At 40.7% G+C, this 13,266-nt stretch overlaps 1 protein-coding gene across 2 annotated transcripts; it reads right to left on the bottom strand.

Annotated features, from left to right (window-relative positions):
* Positions 1-172: 172 nt before the first annotated feature.
* Positions 173-8,169, bottom strand: LOC133018119 (quinone oxidoreductase-like). 2 transcript variants are annotated; one of them, XM_061084431.1, is made up of 8 exons: positions 7,978-8,167; positions 7,114-7,266; positions 6,799-6,962; positions 5,973-6,024; positions 5,754-5,903; positions 4,185-4,286; positions 861-956; positions 173-477 (listed from the first exon to the last, which is right to left on the bottom strand). In XM_061084431.1, exons 1-8 carry the CDS (start codon positions 8,083-8,085, stop codon positions 316-318), a joined length of 987 nt encoding a protein of 328 aa, XP_060940414.1. In that variant the 5' UTR covers positions 8,086-8,167; the 3' UTR covers positions 173-315. The 2 variants fall into 2 exon arrangements, with proteins under 2 accessions (XP_060940414.1, XP_060940415.1); XM_061084432.1 differs by having other exon boundaries at positions 397-699; positions 7,978-8,169.
* Positions 8,170-13,266: the final 5,097 nt, after the last annotated feature.

The raw sequence follows: 13,266 nt of genomic DNA, 5'->3' as shown, positions 1-13,266 counted from the left end.
ATGAGCTGGAACTCACTATAAAACTCTGTAAAGCCAAAGGCATCCAGCCGCAGATCAACATGATAATTTCCTAGGTTGATAACTATGAGCACCACTTTTCACCATTCGTACCCACTGCAGCAAATGGCACTAATGTTACCATGGAAGGAATACAACAGCGACTGTCACATCATCACTTGTGAGCATGATTTATTAAAATTTGTGAAAAAATACAGATAGTTCTTTTTATTCATATTTAGTTGCTGTTGTAGTCTCTACTTTATCAACAGCCCGAACCCTAGGTAATGACCTTTGATCTGTGGTATCGTCATGGCATCACATGGTTAAGACTATCTTCCCAGCTGCCCCAGGGGACTCGATGATGTCATGGTGGGCCTGGGCAGCTTTGTCGAGTGGATACTGGGAACCGACGACTGGACGCAGCCAACCAGCTTCCATTCCTGCGTAGAGAAGCGCTGCACACTCTTTCATCTCTTCCTGAGAACAGAAGAGGGAGGAGGAGCGAGGGAAGAGATATGTAGTAAAAAACAGAGCATTGTAGCAGGATCAGCTTTTCTTGCCTCCATGTAAAAAGCTGTTTGCTATCCATTATTTGTGGTTATGTTATTATGTGATTGTGGTCAAATTCTTGCTTCAGCCAAGACTCGTGAGGAGACAACAGAATTTTCCGATTTGCTGGGGTAAGAAGGTAGAAGTAACCTGTCCAAAGAGTAAACAGCATTACACTTAATTGTGTTGGCTCATGGATAAAACATCTGCCATAAATCTCACACATAGTAAGTGAAGCCTTAAAAAAAACCATAACAGAATCCAATGAAACAAATCAGACCTAATCAAACCATCAAGTGAGATTTTCGTACCGGTGTAGCAAAGAAAAGAACCACTCCAATGATGCTGCTTTCTTTAGCCATGGTGTCACTTGGGTTGATCTCTATGGGGCCCCTGGAGCCAATAACCTAACGGAGGAAGAGGAGAGCAAAGGTGAGAGAGATGAAGGAGTGTGCAAGCAATTGACCCAGCTGTGATACTACTGTGATGCTTCTACCAAACTCTACCAAATTTCTACCAAAATCAGGTCATTAGCTGGCTAAATAAACAGAAAAAGACATTGTGTGTTACAAGGAGTCAAGAATAGGTTTGGTTTTAGGAACTAAAACGGTCTGTCCTGATATTGCATCAACAGCTTGTCCCGCCCTTACAGCTGTTGCCTAGCAACAGAGCTGCTGAAAAAGCTATTTGGTTCATGTACACATTGAAAAGATGAGCTTTTTTAAACATTTGTACCATTAGGTGTTCGGTTGAGTACCAACATTTTAAAATAGATTGTTCTGCAGTTTCGCCTCGCTTGCTGCCGACATTACCTCAGTTTGTCACAGAAGCACAATGAATCATGGGATATGCTGGTTGGAGTTGGAAAAAAGCATGTGCCGTCCATATTTGGAAGAGCTTTCAAATTGGGACAGTCTGCTGTGAAGCAATCGATCTTCAAATGCAGCCTCAGAAGAATGCAGCTCCCAAATTGAGACACAGCTTAAAAGTAAGCATAATGGGAGGAGTGGGGTGGAGCCTGATTAAGAGTTTGAGACACTGCATACCCACCTACAACTGCAACCTAGCACCCATTGGATGGAATTAGCTATCAATCATACTGTATGCAGGCCCCAATGCATACTGTGCATTGTTGTCTATTACTCTAAATGGGACCATCATTTATAAAATGAGGATCATGCTGTGTTGAAGAAGACATGAAACTAGAGATTGAGACCATAAACTCCTTTGGAAAATGTTTAGTAGAGTTGTTTTCTCATAGATTACTATAGGAAATTAATAATTGGCTTCAGTTTCTGTACCTTCAGTCTACATACATTTGTATTTACTGTCTATGAGAGTGATGCTGATGTGTATTTGAGTATTAGTGGTGAATTTGTTGTTCACTTGGTCACTTCTCCTCAGTGGAATCTGCGTCATCTTGATAAGTGACAGACAAGTCAACATTGATGTCAACCAGGGTTATTCAAAGTCTGGGTGATGTAAACAGGAAGTATACTGGTGCCATGGGATTAGTGAGTTAACTGCAAGTATTTTGGCACTATTCACAAATAATGAATTATCCATTAGCAGTTACTGATTACAATGTACCCCAGCAAGTTCTGCATTTATAAAGAGAATCTCTTCTATGATTTACATGTGGATTTATTTGTTTAGCTATATTTCAGAGTCATAGGTCCATATCAAAAATGACAAAATAAGACAAAAATATAGAAATACAATCATCACACTTTAAAAATCCACAGAGATTAAACAAAGACATTTGTTCAAGCATTTCATAAAACGAGATAAGTAGTGTAGTCTCAATTAAGGCCCTTATAATCAACTTTTTAGAGTCAGTTAATTGATTCACAAATGTAGACATAAAGCATGTGGCTTGTACTATTCCATCTTGGACGTTTCAGCAAAATTCTGAATGCATCACTGTTTGCCACCTGAAGCTTTATTTCTGTTGCAGCTGCACCTCAAGTGTGCCGTGTTAAGTGGAGAACACACTAAGCTCAGAAAAAAGTGTTATCCTAACATCATCTGTACACAGGCAACATGCTAGCCTCTTAAGCAGCGGGTGAGATTCACCTAAAATGCCTGTCTGAGGAGTACCGAAAGTAAATTGAAAGCTGTTCTTGAACCATTTGGAGTACATGCATGAGCTTGGTCTCTTTGAAAGGTAACTTTCCCCCCCAACAGTCAGAATCAGTCTAAGTGCTACTGACATTGAGTAATAGCAGTTGGAACACAGTGAAGTAGAAGGTTTTTATTTCCGCCTGAATAATTTTTGTTAAACAGATGCCTGCAGAAGACTCTAGCTGGGACTTACGAGCTGGAAAACACACTGGGACCCTAGCATGAAGCCTTGACTAGCCGTGGTTCAAATTTGATAACAATACCACAGAAAATGAATATTTCACAGATTTTTTCCTAAGGGCATGTCTAGGCGTTTTCCACAAAGGCCATTTGGAATTATGGTAACCACCTTGGCTAAAAAGGCTTCTTTTACACTCAAAATCATACTTTTATATAAAGGAGGCAAAACCGGTCATATGGTTTAAAATGTATACAAATAAACATCTTTCATGTTGTTTACATCTTGATGCTGGCTGCGCTGAGATTACGCAACAGCTGACTGTGGCTATTCTTTGATGTAATAGTGTGTTTTGGACTGATTATCTTACTGGATTGGATCGTCTGGACCTATGGCAATGTACCAAGACTGTTTTCGTTGGAATGTTATCGATCTGTGGATTAATCTGATGCTTCTTAGGTGAGTGACGTCGACTTTGTGATTGTTTTTTTTGTGTTAGTGACTTGACTGAGACGTTAATTGTACCGGCTGTGTTGATCGGATCTTGAAATGGTTTACATCAGTTGAATCGGAAGAATCTTAGCTTTCTAATGATATGTTGCATCAGTATCTAGCGGTACGAGGCAGTTCTGAAAATAACAATGTTTGAGGCTTATCGGCAGCACCGGCCCGCCCGTGAGCCGGTGCTGCTTAACAGGCTAGCCAACATGTTACTGTACATACAGTTTACAGCACATCGTCATCTTCACAGAAATCCTCCCTAAAGATGAGAACCAGACATCTAACCTTGACCCCTACTTTTAGGACCTGGTCCATCAAAAACCAGACTAGCATTGGAGATGGAGATAATGACTTCCTTGGAAAGTCGTGCTAAACCAAAAGATATGTTTACCATGTCAGTGAGAGATGAGTCTGAGAGGTAGAGCTAATAATTAAGGACTTGTCCCTTTCACCTCAAATTTCTGCTTGTACATTTTAAGTTTTTTAGAAAAATGTGGTTTAAATACAGTTTATTGTTGTTATAACTACCGTAAAGCTAGTGATGAATTCCCACCACAATCCCTTTATTATTGCAATATTTTACCTAAACCAATGCCTCCTCATTCACGTTAACTGACATTTTAGAAAAAGTAACTGCAGAGCATTTTGTGTGATGATCAATTCCTGAATATTCCTGAAAATATAATTTGTGGATCTGATAGATGAAGACAGGTGGGTTAAATCTTTGGACCCTAAACCCTTGTGTGATGTCTGGTGGTACCTTTTATTAAGTTGAGAAGGAACTGAACCAGATGTTGGCTGTGGTAGAACTACAGATTGTACAGCTACTGACCGTGACACGTCCTCCGTAGGCCAACATCTCCAGGTCTTTGCTCAGGTTGACATTTGACAGCATCTCCACTATCACATCTACGCCCCTGCCGTCTGTGGCTTCCTGGAACAAGGGGTTTCAGTGTTATGAAGCTGATTCACTTCTCACCAGGTTAATTCACCATCATAACAACTGACCAATCAGCAGTGTTGGGAAGGATACTTTCAAAACGTATTCCGTTACAGAATACAGAATACATGCACAAAAATGTAATCTGTAACGTATTCCATTACATTAACTAATCTGAGTAACGTATTCTGAATACTTGGAATACTTCCGGTTTGTATTGCATTTTTTAAGTGTATGATTGGCGTTGTTATAATCAGTGGAGCAGCAGCAGTTTAAACTCTCTCTCCACCGATGCTGCGGGCCCGCTGGATGTCCGGCTCCCATCCACTCCCACCTCTGTGCGGGTCTCACCGGAGGCTGAACCCCCCCCTGCGCCAAGGCTGCCTCGCGCCGTGCAGCGATCGTTTCGGCGTCGGGTCTATTTTTTGCGCTTGACGCGAGCATATCGCTCCAGGAAACACACTGAAAAAGGATTTTAAACGATATTGATGACATATTTTATATGATATAAATGATAAAGCATGCATCCCATAGTTTGTATTCCCCTTCTGTTGTCCTGGAGTTTTAAATAAAGAGAGGGGGGGGGGGGGGCGGAGAATACGTAATTTACCCTCGACACCCGACATTGAACGGAGCAAACAGCGGAGAAGTTCTTGAAGATGGATGACATTAAATTGGGACGCTGTTGCAGTTAATGTTGGAGCAACAAGTGACCATATGCTTTTATACTACTGGGTCAACGGGTGATATTATTTTAGCGTCGCTTCAGCGTCCGGTGTGAACCCTGCGTGCCTCGCTGGTCTCCTGCAGAGCCATGACAGCGGAGCTCTGGGAGCGCAGGTCGGTCTTCTCTCACCAGGCGCTGGGAGGGCAGCTTGCGGATCAGCAGCTCCGTAGATTTCTGGTAGCGACGGAACTCTCTCAGAGCCAAGGTCCCGGGGCCTGTAACGGTCCCGAGCGGGTAGCGGTGAGGCTTCTTCACGCCGCCGGGGGCCGGGCGCTCTTACGGCAGCCCTGGTCTCCAGCTGCTTCCTGGGGGCTTTGCCTCCGGTGGATTTACGAGACAGTGATTAAACTCGTGAAACAGAGAAGTACCGTCATGTAATCCACTGATTTCAACAATGTAACTGTATTCTGAATACCATCTATTTAATTTGTAACTGTAACGGAATACAGTTACTCATAATTTGTATTCTAAATACGTAACGCCGTTACATGTATTCCGTTACTCCCCAACACTGCCAATCAGAGTCATCATTCTACAGTATCCTGACACATGGCATGTTCACTGCCACTGAGATATTCAATCCAAACATCACTTAAAAAGAACCTGTCTGGAAATGTGAATGGAGAAAACTACACGTGATGCTGTGAGCTGAAGATATTCAGGCAACAGTGACTCAAATGCTTCATCGTTTAAAAGGAGTTTTCTTCCTGGTGTTTGTGTACTTGTGCTTTTACCATGATTTTATCTGTGTAGCCCTGTTCTCTGTGATTAAAGGCCATGTGAGCTCCATTGTTGAGGACCAGCTTCATTCCCTCTGGTGTCCCTGCTGTTCCCAACACCCTGAGACCCAGAGCACGGGACAACTGACACGCAGCCACACCCACCTACACACATGAACGCGAGAATTAGCATGTAGAAATAATTTTAACTGTATAATAGAAAAAAACTCTCACCCCTCCACTGGCTCCATGGATGAGGACAGTCTCTCCAGCCTTTGAATGGGCTCTGTAACACAACACATTCTTTCATATCAATAAACATCACTCTGTATTTTCTGTATAAAAAACCTGAACAGATCAATGTGCTCTGCTCTTTTTTTAATTCATGCTGACTTCCCCACTAACATCAGTCCCAAGACAAGGAAACATTTCCATTACTTTTAAGAGGAATGGAAATAGATTAAAAACAAGATGTTCAAATATTTAAATAGGATAAAGTACTATTCTCTTGGTTATTTTATTCCTGAAGCTCTATTTTTTTATTGCCATTACAACAAGGTTCATTGCAGCTGTTAATATTACCATGATTACATCTATGGGTACCAAATGTAACTGTCACTGCTTTAATCTTTATTCATGAATTGTCCTGATGGTGTTCGTGGAGGAAAGAAGTTTAAAGTTAATACAGAAAATGTTCTGTGCAATCAAACTGCTCTCATATCATTTAAGCATGTATTTAGCCTGACACTGGGATTGACAATGATATAATATGAAGATACACCAGCAACACTTCAATGACACTGGGATGTGTGTGTGAGCCTGTGACGAACTTTATTTTCTTTATACTCTGAGCGTATTTGGGACATTTTTTACCAACAGCTAAATGTCTTTTGTGAGCATATAAACAACAATTTGCATAACAATCTTATTGTTGTGCAATGTACAGAGGGATATATTGAAAATTGGGAAAAAAAAGGCTCTTGGCCTGTGAAGCCTCATATGCATCTGTTCGTTCACCACCACGATGCAGCTGCAGCCTCTAATAGTGACATGGTCTTACTTGTGAATCAGAGCTCTGTAGGCAGTGAAGTAAGGAATCCCTATGGCTGCTCCCTGTGTGAAATCTAAAGCATCAGGCAGTTTGTGGACACAGTCGTCAGCTGCTACAGTGAACTCTGCATAAGCTCCAGACACTGTGGCTGTGGTGAAGACCCGATCTCCTGCCTGCAACACACACGCAGTCGCACACGCAATTGAATATGAACTTACATACATGCTTTAAATGGACTTGTCGTTTTTACTAAACGATATCTCATTCATTTCAACTGTATCCACCAATAATTCTGTTTTAATGTGCAGTGTTTTTCATTCAGACCTTAAATGCAACTACTCCTTCACCAGCTGTTTCCACCACTCCAGCTACATCGGTGCCCGGTGTGTACGGCAGGGTGGGTTTCATGCTGAAAGTCCCAGCACGGATGTAAGTTTCCACAGGGTTCACGCCACAGGCCTGGACACGGATCAACACCTACAGAGGAGACACGGAAGAGCCAGAGGCCCAACAGTTCGAAATCAACATGTTCTATTTCAAAACAGACAAATAAACATGCTGAGGTTTTTATGGACATATAAGACATCCAAGAAAACCAAGGCCAAGCACAACAGAAAAAAATACTACTACTGTCCTATTCATAACACACTGTGTTGTCTTATTAGTTATTAACTATTGTATTGGCTAATATAATGACTGTATTCATGCATTATGACGTTTAGTCATAGAGACAAGGCTGGATCAACAGTTCAAAGGTTCATACTAAATACGTGGTTAGAAATGTGTGCCACTAAAGGACACTATCAGCCAGGTTGACTCATCATCCTGTCGTTTTTTTAACACCTAAACTGTTTCAAACTCTTAATATTAAACATGTTTGTTGTTCTTTATAAAGCTGCTGTGGTTGTCACGTGATGAACACAGTAAAACTTTAACAAGGTTGTGTTGTTCCACCATATGAGACCTGCGAGGCTGAAACTTACAAACACAACAAATAAAAACGCTCATTATCAATACATCTGATAACTTTTGTCTTTAATAATGTACTGACTGGAAAGTGTTTGTTATCCAAGAAAAATATTTAAACTACCCTGAAGCAGAAGTTCACATGAGGAGCTGGTACCTGTGAATATTTGACATTTCTTCTTAAAGAACCAATAAAAGCAATGAATCAATCATTAGTCTCACCTGTCTGGGTCCGGGCTTTGGGACGGTCACCTGGGAACACAGGCTGAGAACTGACGGGCCTCCAAACTCACTCACTCTGATGGCTCTCATCACTCTGCTGCCCGACATGTCTCACACCAACAAGCGGGACCTAACACACAGTCTCTGGTCGCACTGGTGAACTCTTCGCGAGTGGACCATAGGAGTGGACCCGTGAACACTCACTCCTTCCGCGGTCTTAAACATGTCGGTTAGAAGTGCGTTAGCGCCACCGTCTGGACTGGAGTAAGTCAAGCTGCCACTTACTTCTGTCCAGTGGTTTCCAGGCCACCATCACCGGTCCTGGCTCTGCACGTCTTCATGTGTGAGCTTGTCGAGTGTTTATTTTGGATTCATTTGCTTCCTAAACACACAATTAGGTATTTATTCCTTTTCACTGCGTCTATATGGCTCTGTAGATTTAAAGTTATTGTACAGATACTAGTGGAAAAAAATAGTACTAATAGTAGAAGTACTGATTCAACTCCTTTACTACAGGCTCCGAAATGTACTTGAGTAAAAAAGTAGGAATTTTAACTTCAACGATACACGTTGACCCTGTTGATAACTTAGTAAAACGAAAAAAGTTGTAGGCACACAAACTAGGATAGTTTTCCTCTTTTGTTACCAACCTGCACAGGGCTGGTACTGAGAAGAAGACAAATCAATGGACACATGCAGTCTAGTCTTGCTGAATTGAAAGTAATCAATCCTCTGAAAAATCTAATTAAGTACAGTAGCGAAGTATTTGTTCTTCGTTACTTCTTTCTCCCCCTCATACTCTATAGAAAATACTGCAAACGAATGTACAGTGTATATAGAAATTAATTTAAACACCTAAATACTGAGTGGATTGAGATGTCTTGTAAACATACATGTGAGGACCTCTACTGTGGCAGAGACACACATGGACCCAGACACTCTTACACTCTAAATAAATAGATACATTAATTAATAAACTTTATTTATATTTGTTAATACAGAGCTAAATAAATATATAAAACAACTTTATTTATAATAGAATATAAAGACATGCTGTAGGACAGGCCTGATCATATATTTTTAAATCTTTTATTGCTTTTTTAATAATAATTTTAATTTCATTTTGGTATTGTAACCCGATGATGATGTGTATTTAGTTCTAAATATAAAATGTTGTATTTATATGTGTATTTCGATTTGACTATAATATTGTGAACCATAAGTTGACTTGATCAACTTTTTGTTTACTGCGCAGATGTGATAGAGAAGAGTTGAGGCAAATCTTGGTTATGACAGTCAATCGCCTTTCCTGTTAATACACTGCTCAAAAAAATTAAAGGAACACTTTTTTATCAGGGTATGGCATGAATTCAATTGCACTTTTTTGATAATTATCTGGTCAGTTAAGTAGCAGAGGGGGTTGTTAATCAGTTTCAGCTGCATTGGTGTTAATGGAATTAACAACAGGTGCACTAGAGGGGCAACAATGAGACGACCCCCAAAATAGGAGTGGTTTTGCATATGGAGGCCATTTCAAATTTTTCCCTCTTGATCACTTCGACTGGTTTTCCATTAGTGTTGGCTTTAGCTAGAGTCATTATCTCTACTGGGAGCATGAGGCGATTTCTTAACCCTACAGAAGTCACCCTGTGCTTTTCACAGATGAGAGCAGGTTCACCCTGAGCACCTGTGATAGACGTGAAAGGGTCTGGAGAAGCCAAGGAGAACGCTCTGCTGCCTGCAACATCGTTCAGCATGACCGGTTTGGTGGTGGGTCAGTGATGGTCTGGGGAGGCATATCCATGGAGGGACGCACAGACCTCTACAGGCTAGAGAACGGCAGTCTTACTGCTATTAGGTATCGGGATGAAATCCTTGAACCCATGGTCAGACCCTACGCTGGTGCAGTAAGTCCTGAGTTTCTCCTGATGCACGATAATGCCCGGCCTCATGTGGCAAGGGTATGCAGGCAGTACCTGGAGGATGAAGAAATTTATGCAATTGAATGGCCCTCACGATCACCTGACCTAAACCCGATAGAACACCTCTGGGACATTATGTTTCGGTCCATCAGACGCCGCCAGGTTGCTAGTCAGACTTTACAGGAGCTCACTAATGCCCTTAGACAGATCTGGGAGGACATCCCACAAGACACCATCCGTTGTCTCATTAGGAGCATGCCGCGACGTTGTCAAGCATGCATACTAGCACGTGGGGGCCACACAAGATATTGAGAAGCATTTTGAGTTGCAGAAATTGAATTTTGGCAAAATGGACAAGCCTGCCACATCACTTTTTCACTATGATTTTCGGGGTGTCTATAAAATTGAGCCCTCTGTAGGCTGAAAACTTTTATTTCCATCAAAGATGGGGCATCCTTTTGTTCCTAAGACATTAAACTGTCCATATCAGTATAAATATCCAACATAATTTTTTTTCACAATGAGATCTGATGTGTTTTCAAAGTTTTCCTTTAATTTTTTTGAGCAGTGTATGTTTATAAGATATATAAATTCTTTATTCAGATTCCTATTAATTTTTTTCAGTTATATCATCAACTTACATCTTCACTGAAAAAAATACGGTTTAAATTAATTTCCACACAAGACATGACAGTCTCAAGTCACAATAATAACACGAGTTGGGTATATTGGGCAATCTGCTACTGACTGAAGTAAACATACTAGAGCTTGTTGATTAGGATCCAAGCCTTATAAGAGTTAGACCTGAAATGGCTGCGTTTGGTCTCCGATTATAAGAGTGTGACCTACACTGACTGCTAGTAGCTTTTAAAACCCAAAGTCATCATACTTCATCATCATACCTGATCAACAATCCAAACATGTAAGTTATGATCAATATTCCATGTACTTGATTGAGACCATTGTGAATTCATCTATTATGCCTAACTTACAGTGAGGATATCCTACATCTATAATTTGGGGTTATTTATCGGTCCATGATCATGTCAGTCACTTTTCATTTTAGTCAGTGTTTATCCTTGTTTTCAAATTTCTTTCTTTATTCAATAATTTTCTCAGCCAAATGCCAATTAACCTATTTTATATTATATTATTTCATGGTGAAGACAGGGAAGAAATTCAGGGAAAGTAAAAAATAATCAGACTGCAAACAAACAGAAGGAAGTGTCTCTGATAAGATAACCAGCGAGCACCACTCATTGCTTCTCATCACCCTGCCAAAGGGCTTGAACCTTCATGTTCTCTCCTTCTCATGACTTTCCTCTGATGCTGATTCTTAGCTCTTGGCTTACTGCTTTCAATAAAACTAATTTATTTGTAAAATGCATAATTATATGTATAAAATTGTTTTAATTATTCCCTTTATGAGGCAAGTTAAAGTTATGTTGTTTTAATTCAAATAAAATAAAGCACACAGCTGAAACCTTTAAAATTACTTCTACGAAAAAAGTTGTGAATATGACTGAGCTAGGTCTGGCTTCAAATACAACATATATAAATTGTAAACATATAAAATTGTTGTTACGTTATTATGGTGTTGACAGTGTTGACCACATGTGAGGGATCCCTCTCCCAGTACGGACAGAGGTGCAATAGATGCCACGTGTAACAAATAACATCAGTAAAATAAGAGTATTTACAGCATTGATTAGAATAAACAATTTGTAACATAATGGAAAGTAAATGAATTGAGGAATTAGTGTCAGTAAGGGCAGAGTATGTGAGTATCAAGAAGTCTGAGTATCCACCATCAGCTGTCAACACGATCAGATGCCACCATAATCCACATTCCATCGTCGAGATCCACTACCGCCATCAGGGTCCAACATCAGCTGCCAACACGATCATGATCCACCACCGTTTATTACACCACAGAGGAGTAACATGAGTTAGCATGTTTAAGATAACATTGATACTTATTGTGTAAAATATTTTCTAACACTGTGTTTTAATCTGCAGAAGAGACGTCAAAACAGATGTGAGCTTCTACATGAACTGTCTCACTACAGTCATGATGAATAACGGCACCTTGACTGTTTTATACAATATATATATATATAATTATAAGTTTTCACACAGTGGATTTAGTGTTGAGAGTTTTTCCAAGTTTTTAAGACCATGTGACAATGAGGGTGTTCAGTAAGTGTGTGGAGGCAGCTATTTCTCTGTTGATGAACAAAGGGATCAGAACATTTTCAAACATAGACGACTAACTGATATGCTCTTGTGTCAGAGTTATAATTTAATATTATTTGTGAATTTTACTAGTTATTTTACTTTATACACACTACCTGCGGAAATGACCTTGCTGTGCGACACCTTTTCTGTTCCCCCGAAAGCTTATACTTCCTGTCGACCCCTTCCCCCATCAGGGTTGTTTTACATTGCTGAGGGCTTAAGAACGGAGGTACAGCAAAGAAAGAAATAATAAGCACAGCAAATCAATGTTTTCTACAATAATAAAAGAGTTGGAAATCAACCCCTGAGTCACTTGTCCTTCTCCAAGTCCACATCCGTTACACTCTCACTCCTACAAACAGGCAGTCAGGGACTCCGCTTTGGTGATCAATCATCTCAGGGTTCTCGGGTTCAGCATGAACTGGGCAAAGAGCCGAGTGCAACCCTACAATGCACATAATATCTGGGCCCCAAAATAAACTCGCTCTCATATCACGTCACGCTACGGAGGGGAAGTCAGCGCGTCTCACACAATGTCTCTCCCTCTTTCTACTGGGAAAAGCCGCCTTCGTCAGATTATGCCTGCGCCTGCTCGGCCTGATGGCATCAGTGATGTCTGTTGTACACCTGGGGCTTCTGATGATGAGAGATTTTCAGTGGCTGGCTCAAACTCACATAAATGTGAGTGAAGTGTTTCACCATCACATCCCTCCTTGCATGGACACGGAAAGAAACCGGCTCAGAAAGATCAATGAGGGTCTGGCCAACAGTGGTAATATGGTCGACCTGTCTGTCAATGACGGACGCGGTGTCATCGGAGCTTCCCTAGTTGGTCACAGAGGCGATTCCCATAATGAAACTCCTCACTCTGTTAAGGAACCCATAACCTTCAGTGCTTCATCAGCAGCCAGACCGGGAAGTAAACAGGAAGTAGAGTGTGGGTTTATTGGAGCTTTTTCACTGAAAATATTTGGAGCATGAGAGCAGTGTTAGTGAACCAAAGTACTAACATTGTACAAAATAAATTAATATTGTTATGCATCCATTTGTCATAGACGTTAGATTTGTTTGTATATCTGACATTTGTATTCGTCTACAGGAAATGTTTGTGGGGGAGAGAAACCATTGT

This window comes from Limanda limanda, chromosome 13 (assembly GCF_963576545.1).
Source record: "Limanda limanda chromosome 13, fLimLim1.1, whole genome shotgun sequence".
Taxonomy (NCBI): domain Eukaryota; kingdom Metazoa; phylum Chordata; class Actinopteri; order Pleuronectiformes; family Pleuronectidae; genus Limanda; species Limanda limanda.
The sequence above is the reverse complement of the archived record's forward strand: the minus strand, read 5'-3'. Positions and strand labels throughout refer to the sequence as shown.